The sequence below is a fragment of the Melospiza melodia genome, chromosome 2 (assembly GCF_035770615.1).
Source record: "Melospiza melodia melodia isolate bMelMel2 chromosome 2, bMelMel2.pri, whole genome shotgun sequence".
In the NCBI taxonomy this organism is placed as follows: domain Eukaryota; kingdom Metazoa; phylum Chordata; class Aves; order Passeriformes; family Passerellidae; genus Melospiza; species Melospiza melodia.
This window is the reverse complement of record NC_086195.1, coordinates 83,036,653-83,048,460: the sequence shown is the minus strand read 5'-3', so window position 1 is coordinate 83,048,460 and position 11,808 is coordinate 83,036,653. Positions and strand designations below refer to the sequence as shown.

The 11,808-nt window shown below is 36.8% G+C and overlaps 1 protein-coding gene across 6 annotated transcripts in view; it reads right to left on the bottom strand.

Moving 5' to 3' along the window:
- The window catches only part of PAN3 (poly(A) specific ribonuclease subunit PAN3), a 78,630-nt gene that overhangs the window by 2,947 nt on the left and 63,875 nt on the right, over window positions 1-11,808 (bottom strand). For 4 of the 6 annotated variants that reach the window (XM_063149089.1, XM_063149092.1, XM_063149090.1 and 1 more), the window contains 4 exons: window positions 7,451-7,590; window positions 6,738-6,867; window positions 3,821-3,885; window positions 2,991-3,129 (listed from right to left, as the gene is read on the bottom strand). In XM_063149089.1, coding sequence (XP_063005159.1) covers window positions 2,991-3,129; window positions 3,821-3,885; window positions 6,738-6,867; window positions 7,451-7,590 — 474 coding nt within the window. Of the gene's footprint in view, window positions 1-3; window positions 1,873-2,990; window positions 3,130-3,820; window positions 3,886-6,737; window positions 6,868-7,450; window positions 7,591-11,808 lie in introns of those variants that run through there. The other 2 variants (XR_010026745.1, XM_063149091.1) reach the window with 2 other exon arrangements.

Sequence of the window (11,808 nt, the reverse complement as noted above, 5' to 3'; positions counted from 1 at the left end):
TAACAAGAATGCAAAAGATAAAATAAAAGAAGTGTGAAAGAAATGACAAAACATTTCCCCAACAACAAAAGCAATCAATTTCTTGGCAAGCACATTGTTATGGCGCAGTTCAAATCTGCTAACAGGACACAAAGGAAGAATCTGAATCGCACCACAACAACATCCTCGCCAAAAAATCGAGACATTTTGGTCTTAACCTGATGGACATTCCAGACCTTAGGACTAGATTACCATTGATTCCTTCCCCTTCCACAAAGCTAGTAATCCTATAATGCTCTACTTCCCTGTGCAGAAACCTGGCAAAATTTTCATGTACTTCCTGAAGAACAAAACTAAATTTGACATTACATTTGCACATATGATCTACAAACCTAAACATAGGGTAAGTAATTTACTTCTTGTCCACTCCAAAATGAGAATGGATGGATCAGCCCCAGGTGGCCTGAAAACTGGTAGAAACCCAATCCTCACATTTTTGGCAGTACTGGAAACAAACTACGCTGTATGGTACATTTAACCCCTTAGAAAGAAAAAATTACTTTGGTATCATCTATAACCAAATGAATAATTTGGAGTTGAAGACCAATGTTTGTTCCACATTTCTTCTCATGGTTTGTTCTGACTTCTCAAATTCAATATGCACTTTTTTAATATTCCATTAGATCCTAATTTTTAACAGAGAAATATCCTGCTTTACATGCTGAAGCCCATTACATCACTGTTTCTTATGTTCTTCTCACTTTGCAAGAAATGTTCATCAATACAGAACTGTCAAGACTCTTTTATGCAGAACTTTTGTAGTTTTGTTTTAGTCAATATTTTGATAGTTCCACCACAGTCTTTCTTATTCCAATACAAGAGGTGGGGCAGAGACAAGTGAGATATGACAATACCAATCCATTCTTTGGAAATACAACCCCAGCAGGTTTAAATGTAATATAAATGTAATATAATTATACTACAATTATAATATTGTACTGAATAGAAAAACAATGAAATTTGTCACAGAGATGTTCCACTAGCTGCTGTCTGGAGCAACACAGCAAGTTAGCAATTTCTTGTATTTCTCTTCTAAAGTAATGTTTTGAGTGTAACCTTAAAAACTGGAACCACTACATTTTAAAGCTGCTGCTTTGTGAATGGTTTCAGAAGGCTGAAAGCAAGCCAATTAGCTTCTAATTTTTGTACAGTAGGATAAAACCATCAGTGTCTTCCAACATCCATTACAAAATACTAATACAATTAAGGTGTTTGCGAAATATTGTCCACTGTTCATTCCCATTAGCATCATACAACCAATCAATTAATTACCTTAAAGGAAGGTCTTCCTAATGGAAGATCTGTATTAAGAAAGCCACACTTCTAATTACAAACATCAATATTTATGGCTTTCTTTCCTCCTGTGGGTGCATAAATCAATATCCTCAGCTGAAAAGATGCTCAAAATACCACATTGAAAAGCAAAGTTTGTTGGTTTGTTTTTTTTTTTTTTTAACAACAGAATAGCTTTTCAAAAGGAATGTGTTTGGCAAGTACCAGTAAAGTCCATATAACTTCTACTAGTACTTCTACAGTTTCTGAAGTGATTCTTAGAGTGTATTTCCAAAGCAGAGTTCTGTAAGCCTTACATTTTTTGTGTGCTGAGCCCACAACCACAGAAGAGAAGAGTCTCTGTTTGAAAAGGTAAGCCATGAACATTTATAGAACAAGGCATTCTTTGACATTGTCTCTTACCTGACCTATGAATTCAGGACTGTCCCCTCTTGCTACAGTACTGTATGAGTCACTGCTTTCAAATCATGATGGCATTTCAATGCCTACTTGAATGTCAACATGCTTTCTTTTTGATTTAGCCTCAATCCCTTTAATGTCCTTTTTAAAGTGATTACAGACACCAACCAGAAAGATAAAAAGGAGGTTAAAAAATGCACAGCAGTGGTCTAATAGGAGGTTAGAAACCCTGACAATTTTAGAAAGATATTTAACTGTACAGTTATTACACATCAAAGGATCTGAACACATTCCACTTCTCTTGAAGGAGAAAGTTGGCTATCCTAGTCCTAGAAAAGAATATATTGGGCACTAAAACTGTGTATTGTCAGTGTCTGCATCACCATTCTCTACAGAGCAAGTCAAACTACCAAGCAGCTACAAAAGCAACAACAAAAAAAGCTGCAGCATCTTAATCTCCCATGGATTATTGAAGTTTGGCAAAACAATGTAAAATAAGTTGAAAGCTGATCTACTAATAAAAAATTTAATCAGCTCACATACTTTTTAATTTATGGAGCAAGACGAGTTCTTCATCTACTGAAGATCTTGTGGTTTCTCACACATCTCCTGCTATTAATCATGAGAGTGCTCGGATAAAATTCTGCTAGTGGTGCAGCTCTTAGAAAACTGCAAATAGCTTTGTTAAGTCAGCCTTGGAAAACAAAGGGCTGGAGAGACTAGGGAAGCTATTACAGAAGTGGATGTAACATTTTAAGTCACAGAAATTTTATAGCACTGTCCTGATGGCAAGGATTTTGCACAAATTTCCGTTTCCCTCCTGCCACCTACTTAAGTCAGCACAATTTAGGAACGGATCTTGCCTTATGACCATCCTTTGTGATAACTACCAACAGAAACCACCCCCAGTTAAAGGAGTATTATGGATCCTTTATGCTGTGTTGAAAGACCAGAGTAGCATAAAGGGACCAGCATTGCTTATCCACAGTAATCAATGCATTCTAGGATGAAAAGTTAATATTGTATCTCACGCTATATTAACAAATTTTTAATATCATGTACTAGTTTTATTTAAAATATCCATAGATGTTGGAATATTAGCTTAGAGAATACATGGTTTTAATCCAAAATGGGGAAAACAGCCACCAGCTAAGCCAATGGCATTAACCTTCCAGTGCCAACTTGCTTTTCAGTGGAATACTCTTTCAAAGAAAGCTAACCCAATCAAATGTGTAAAAGCTAACTGAAGTACAGTGTACCTTGTTAAGACATGAGATAATGTGACTGAGGTCAATCCAAGGAGTACCCGCTTCTGTCACCTGATGGAAAAGGTGATCTCGAAAGAGCTTTAGTAAATACCTGTCTCCAGTTTCTGACCACGTTGGGTCCTTCTGAAACCTAGTGAAAAACAAATTCTCATATCAAAACTCAGTAAGTTAAGTAAAATCAAACCCCACAGATATAAATGACAATTCGATCTCAGCTGAGTAGTCTTGCATAGCTAATCTCCTGCTATAAATTGCAATTAAATTAGTCCCCCCCACCACAAACAGAAGATAACCTATACAAAACTTTCTCAGCTGCTTGAGTGCCTAAAGCTAATGCCTTCCAAGAGCCACCAAAAAATAGTGGAAGAAAGCAAAAATTATCTGCAATACGTTTATCACATAAAACACATGTAGAAACCTGCATTATAAACATAACTCTAAGTTTATGCAGAGGGATGGAAAACAGAAAATGAACACTTCATTTTCATGTAGTTAGTCAATAAAAAAAAGGTGAAAACTCACTAGCCGAAAACCAGTATCGACATCCTTTGCTTCAGTAAAAGCAAGCAATGGATTTCCTCCAAAACTACTGCCACTCACAAGATAAACCACACTAAATACAAGGAAACAACTTGTAGCCTTCTCCTGCCTATTTAAAGTTTTGGTCAAAGTTGCTTATCTATTTTTTCTCAAGGCTTCTTAAATATTCATTTCTCCATGGGCAAATACGGGGGGAAAATTTTAGCTTAAATTTATGAAGGAAGAAAGCGCATTGCAAACTGTGTTTTACATACTATAACCACAAAAACAAGTTTTCTTACTCTGGCCTCTCATTGATTGTTCCCAATTTTGCTAGAAGCCTAAACAACCTTCCATTTTGCACCTCCTAGAAAACAAGAAAAAAGTTATTAAGAGTCTCTGAAACAAAATTTAGAGATTTACTTGCAAAAAATACATGGCAATAATGCCAATGAAGCACTGTTAATTACAAAGACTTATTTATTCAAAGGAGAGGATATCATTTTTTCAGACAGAGATCAAATGCATTGTATTATGTATCAGTAGTCCAGGGTTCATTTTAGCACTTCAAATTATAATGCAAAGATTCAGCAACTAATGATACTTCCCAGTCCCAGCAGGAACTGGACCAGGTAATCTATTTCCTTCTGGAAATGTAAGTACAATCTCCTGCCAGCCTATATATATATATATATATATATATACACACACACATATATACACACACACATATATACACACACACACACACACACACACGGAGATATCAAGATATGGATAAGTATGCGGTACACCACCTCATTTCAGGTAAAGATGAGAAGAAACTATCTACCAGATCTGTTTTTCAGAAATGCTTTGAAAACATTTTTAGTAAATATTTAGCAACAATATCATCAAACTAATACTCAAATGATAATTGATTGCAAAAATAATTTTGAAACAAGTTTTTTCAAAACAGTTAGAATCTAAGTCTTAGAAGAGTATAAATGCTGAGTCCATAAATGATATAAATAAAGCAATGACATTGAGGTCACACAGAGGGAGAACATTAAAATTATAGTTGCTTAGTACACATGCAACTGAAAGTTGATTGAGCGTGTTTTTCCACACTACTTAGGATGCAGTAAAACAGTAACATCCTAGCTTACATTAAACAAAAAAAATTAATTCACAGTGTAAATCAAAGTTGTCAGGAAAAGATCCTCTCTGATATTATTCATATTCTCCAATGGCTCAGGTCTACAACATTATTCATGCTAAGATGCATCTAATTCCATGCATGATCATATTGATTTCAACTGAATTCAGTCTGGAGTAGATTACTGTGCACAGCTAGGTAAATAAAGTGGGTCAAGGTGATAGCAGCGTGACCTTGCACAACCTATGGGTTGCAGATTTCTATTAATAGTCTAAAAACACACTGGAGAACAGCTTGTACCTACACAGTAGCAATGCTTAGAGACTGACATGGAAAACCAACCCTGTCCAGCTAGCCAAGGTATACTATTTGGTCTAACCACCAAATTTATTTTTGGCATGTGGTTAAATACTCAAAAGCCAAAACTACACCTGTGTAAAGTTCACTGCCTTGCAGATTCCCAGTGAATGGTGACACAGCTGAGCAAAAACACAGGCACCAAGACTCCAAGAGGCCTCTCTGCAGGCCTAGTAGTCTGTAAGGAGGGAGATACTCTCCACAGGGTTTATAAACTGAGGCTTTGACTGCTATGACATGAATACGAAAAACATAAAAGTGAGGAAGGAAAGGAATAGCATAACAGGGTTACTGCTCTGTGAGAAGCGAGTGTTACAAAGATATTAACTACACACAAACCCAGCATCAGAAGTCCCTAAGCTACAGATGACTGCATGCTTGGACAATGTAAGGAAAAAAAATCCCACACATGCTAGTCTTTTTCTAATACTCTCTCCAAAGCATTTGCTTTGGGACAAAAATGAACAGAGGGTAGCAGACTAGACTTAAGGGATACTGTGGCTCTGATGTTAATGGAGGAGATGGCATAGTCCAAACAAGTTACAGTTTGACAGCTAATTAAGAAGTGGTATTTATCCATGTCAAGTAAACAGTTATTGCCAAACTGAGGGCTAAGCAACAACTTGAATTTGTGGTACCTCTGCCCACCTGCCAGTGATAAGCAACTGCTCAAACAGCCCTGACTAAAAATACAGAGATTGTAATGCTGATCACACAGCAATCTCCATCGTTGCTATGGGAAGGAGTTCACCTGCCCAGCTTTGTGCTGGCACATAGGCCACCCTAACAACAAACAAACTTAAAAACCTCTGGAGAAGGATTAGTAGTTGATTCTGAGAAAGTGGGCACCCAGCATCTAGAGGTACACAAATACTGCCTGGCACTTCTACAGCTCCTTGCTCCTGATAGATTTCAGCATCTTTCATCAAGGAAGGGAAGACTGTTCTCCAACAGGACAATACTGGAGAAATCAAGAGAACCGAGTCTATCACAATCCAAACACTGGTCTACTGTCTCTTAACAAGGGGTTATAATGGAGTGGAATCACACAACTTGATTAAATCCTCCTGTAGTAGCCTATTCCACATATTTTCAGGGCCATGAGAGCATTCCCCAATGTATCTCCTGCTGTCAGCTGCTTCTGACTAACAGACACCTTCCTGTTGAACAAATGCACCCTGACTTGATACATAGTACGTATTTCCTTTATAGCTAGCACTCGACACCTTGACTGAACACCGCAGACCCCCACAGGAAGAGTGCACACTTAGGAAAGCTGAACATGGTATCTCCATGGATTAGAATTAATTCAGAAAGGAAAGCATATGAAAACAAGGACACCAAAATCCAAACCTAAAAATTTATGGGGCTTTAGCACACATTAAATGATCTCCATGACATACATGGCCTCCTTTACTCAGAATGCTATTTTTAACCATGCTATAAAGAACATAATTTCCCCAAGATTACTGGCTGGAAATGAAGATGCTACTTCAGTTAAAACACAGCTGAAGACATCTTAAAACTAGGCATTCTTGAAGGTCTGGGGCTCTCAAAAGCCTGAGTTTAGACTTGTCAAGCCTTCAGGCAGATTACTCAGGCTAATAAACAAATAGAAGGGGAAAACAACCCCAACAGAAACTAGTAGAAAATATTCCCTTTCAAGGTACAGCTCTAGGAACACTGACTGCAGGTCTTTCTGCAGGACTTACTACATGATTTACCTTTGCTAGATCTTCTTCTATAACATCATTTCGCATCTGAGCAGCATCCAACTGAGTATAGAATCGTGCACCAATCATAGGCATGATATCGTTTACACTGCGAAGTCTGTTTTGGTCAGTCAGCAAATACCTGCCAAAATAACCCAACCACCAAAGATTACTTTCTGGAAATGTCAAATATTATATTCCATTATGATTTTATAACTATTTAGCTTCTTGTATTTAATACATAAAATTGACAATTGTAATGTTTCTTTTAAGAAGATACCATCAAGAAAACACAATCAATTTGCATGTATACATTGAGTCAGTTATTTATACAAGACAGGAGTATACTTTCACAAAACTGTGCAGTTCACTCCATTCAAACAGCAAGAACATACACAAAAAGAGAGAGGGATGAAGATTCTGACTGCAATGCAATTTTTTTTCAAATGAGGAAAGGAGAAAAGACTTCTACTTTTCCCACTCAGGCTGCAAGGGAGAAAAAGGCTGACTATATTGAAATGACACAAAAAGAATACGCAGCCAGAAAAAGCTAGCACTCAATCTTTTGGCCAAAAAGTCAGTGTGCCTATTACATGAAGACAACTCAACAACTGCAGATTTACCTGTAATCTTACTTGCATTTAAAAATACCATTTCGCTTCTGCATTTGTATACATAAGAAAAGTGCTGCAATTTCCTTTAAAAGGTTTATTAAACAAACTTACAAAATCAGATTCTTCAGGTCAGAGGAATAGTTGATTGTCACCAGTTCCATTGCTTTCTGCAAATTCTCTCTCTGAATTCCTGATAAAGAATTGCAAGCCAAAGCCAACACAACTTTCCCCAGGGAGATCAGATCTGCTTGCTAATAGGGAAAACACACAGAGGTAAGATTCTTAGTACAGATAAATACTATCCCATGGAACTAGATAGTGTTAAAGAGACAGTTCTTCAATAACCTTAGAAGAATTTGAGCAACTAAAGTAAGTGCTATTCAAATCATAGTTCAATATGATTGTTCAAGTTACAGTAGTTAAAAAGTACAGAAGAAAATCTGCCCTGACACCTAGCAATTTTTAAGTACTATATTTATCTTTGAATGATTAAAATTTACCTATTTTTAGCTTAAGGACAGTACCAGAGAGAACTGTGTAGTGAGCAGAAGCTCTGTAATGAGGTTCTCTGAGCCACCCACCTGCTCAATCCTGACAAGTCAAGGAGTTGGTGGCAAACAGAACAAGTCTTCTCAATACGAGATGTAGAAATAAAATGATTATTTGTTAAACTGAAACCAGCATTTTCTGCATTCATATCTTTTCAATCTAGCCATCCAGTGTGAATTCCATACTGGGATCCATATCACATTCTAACACATGATATCACCATTATAACAAATTGCTCAAATATTTTAATCTCTGATGGACAGTGTGAAAAGATCTGAACTGTGCAAAATAACTAAACAAGTCTGTACAGTTGCCAAACAGAACAGCATTGTGTGTTATGAAGAAACCTTGGCATTACTAACACTTTTGTTAAAAGCAGAACTGCTCTTAAAAGATGAATGCTGGATACAGTCTGCTTTGCCATAACAGAAAATTCTGCCAGTATTAATAGCCAGCCATGAGAAATGATTTTGAAAAGCTGTAACAGATTTTAAAGCCCACTGCTAAAAGCAAGAGCCTAATTTAGTAGCAAACAATGACATTCATAGGAAAAGTTGAACTGATTCTTTCCATGGAAAGGCTTTCAGCTGCACACAACTTAGCCAAACTTAAAAACAGCTGCAGCCTTCCATGTTGGACATGCCTCAGAGTGAATTTAACAGTCAGCTACAGATATGAAATTAGACTTTTCCTGAGGTTTTGGAGTTTTTTGGAGAAAATAAGATATTTTTGCAAACCTAAAAACATAAAAGCTACTAGTAATTGAGAATGTCAGTTCCAAAGCCTAGAGCAAGGCCAAGCCATGTAGCAGAGAATGCAGTCACACAAAGAATTCACCTTCCATCATTTCTGTAAGAAAGGCTAAAAAAATCTGGCAGCATGAGAAGTTCTGGTTAGAATTTGGCAGCTTTAGAAAAGTGCTGTGATGGTGAACATGCCACAGCCCCTCACAGCTGTTCCACCCAGAGGCATAACCACACCTTCTGCCTCTGGCTGCAGTAGCTGAGCACAGCCTTCCCTGAAGCCACGTCTCCCAGGTGCTGGGGGAAAGGGAAAAATACCAAACCTTTCCAGGTCTCTCAATGTCCCTGCTGTTCCTATATCAAGTATGATTAAGCAGCACAATTTGAACATGGACACACAATACATCAGAAGTATTAAAATGCATGTTATTCTTGTAACTAATGAAGACAGAAACAGGATGTGGAAAATGAGACAAATATGGACAAAATGGTTGAAAAGGACGTGGGACTGGCATTTGCTAAACTATTTCCTAAGCAACACAGAATTTCTGAGTATTAGCATTCCTTTTTCCTTTGGTAAAGAGATGTTAATCAGAGCACTAAACCCCCTTTTCAGTGTGAACTTGCTTCCACTAACAAGTAGTCAATTTCAGCAGCAGGGAACACTGGTATGGCTCTAAACAGAGGATTCCTGCTGGTGCAGTACCTAGAAACGTGTGTCACCTGAGACGAAGGCCTTTTCATTATGATTTTTTTCTCCAAAAAGTCTTGGAAGAAATATGCATTTGTATTAACCGCAGTTGTACTTCTTTCTGCAGTCCTCTACTTTACACTTAATATATTTCAACTTTTAGTCATTCAGAAGGATATAACCTATATAAATTCTGTATCATCATACAACCCTGGGACACTGAAAATACACAGGCAAGACCCTATGAAAATTGTCTTCCTTTGCACAGGTGCTTTCATAATACACTTGCATTAGATTTTGGAAATTATTGAGAAAGTCTTACATTTAACATCAGACAGGAAATTTTAAATTTGAGCTTTGTGGGGTTTTGAGCATTTGATTTGCAACCTTAAATTTTTGTTTGTTTCACATCTACCAGAAGAATTGGCAGAGAGAATATGACACCCCAATGCACTCCCAAACACAAAGTTTTTCAATTACAGCCCATGATTAGCTTGTTTTAGACACAAAAGTGGCTTGGATTCATCATTCATTATTTTAGGAACTTCAAGCATTCAGTTAAGAGACTGATCAATATAAGACACTGTAATTCTGTAAGACAATTCAGATTTTGAGCCAGTTGAACTGCTCTCTGGAGGCACTTTACTATTCATTGTTAGCTGAAATCCTGAAAGAAAATGTTATCACAATACCCAATTTTAAAAGTTTTACAAGAGTACAAAGGCAATATTCTTCCTGTGTGACTGGAGAATCAGAATATCACCAGCTGGAAAGATCCCGTTAATTTAGGATTTCTGAGAGTCAGATTACTGTTTTAGAAGCAACTAAACTACCATCTGCTGACCCACTCTATAAATTCAGACAGGGTACATGACTTCCCAGAAGCTGGGTTACACCATTTTTTCTGTAAGGAAGCAATCCACATATGCCTATTAATTCCTAACCTATCCTATGAAAATATTCAGCTCTCACTGTTCCTAGGCAAAGAAAGGTTAAAGGCACACAAGAACTATTAGACTTCCTTGCAGCAGGAACACCAGAAATATATTTTTCTGCATTCCTGTAGTAGCCATGCTAGTGCAAGGTACAGATCTGTATTAGGTACATAATTTCCTTGTTTATATTCCCTATTGTGTTTGCATGCTCCTATGGATCATGTAAGTTCCTTTTGATCTGACAGAAAGCTTCTGCTATGGTAACTATCAACAGTGACTATGCAGTAACACTAAGCTGATTCCTAACTTCAAGGAAAAGCTTTACACCTTCTAAGCACAGGCAGCCTTTTGTTCAAAAATGCACCTTGCATGCAATTATTAACCATTTAATTAGTAATTAAAGTCATAACTGTAACCTCTACCAACTTAATTTTCTATCTCTTGAAAGCTTTGCAAGTAAGGATTTTATCAGCATTTAGTTCATTGACAGAGCTATTAAATAGCATTCACTAAAAATCAGCACTAGGGGATAAACTCAAAACCAGACACCTTCATGAATGTCTCCCTGTTACTAAGTGAATTTCAAGCATGTCAAGTGAGTAATTTAAATGTTAATTACACAGGTACCCTTTCTTATTTTTTTAATTGAATAGGTATGTGCCACTATGCCAAATGCCATAGATACCTCAACATACCAATACATTTGATTTTATCAGCCAGACATGTAAGTTATTCAAATAAAACTTTTTTTTGACAGGATCCATTTTCCAAAAACACTTTGAAACCAACACTACTTTTTATTTTGTAATCCCATCCACTGCTATGCTTGGATAAGTATCAGCTCATTCATACCCTAATTCTGTGGATTCACTTAAAAGGGTAAGTTCTAGCATTGTCCTTAGAAGTACCTCCAAGTTCCTACATTTTGGTGCATTTTTTTAGAGTCAATAATAGTACTTGAGATGTCTCTTCAAACTTGTTTATTTAAATTTGGGAAGGTGCATATGAAAGTTATTTTGGTTTGCTAAATTGAAAATATTTACTTTAAGCCAAAGTAACCTTATAGCCATTTTTAAAACTTACATTCTCTTTTTTCGTAAAGGGGAGGACTTACAAATTTTGTTCCAAATACAGAAATATTTATTAAACCTTATTACTGTTTCCTGTATCACCACTTAGCTTTCCCATCTGCACCTTGCAATTGACTGAAACAAGACTTATGGACTGGGGCAGGGCAGGAAGTCACATGCTGCAGTTTATACAGGTTTAACCCCTGGTTTTCAATGCAAGTGGCCATTCCTATTTCATTTACTTCTTTTTAGCTTCCTTTTTGTTGCCTTCATGTAACTCTTAAATGATCATAGATTAATCTGCTTAACACAGATTGCAAAGAACAATTGCATTCCTTCTACATAGCTCCTCACTGTTTTGGCTGAAATCTCTCTTTATATTAACCATGGGAAATAGCCAGAAAATGGCAAATCCTAACAAACATAGCTTTTTCCATTGAAGACAGCAACAAGGAAATGCATATTAGCTGGGCAGTAAACC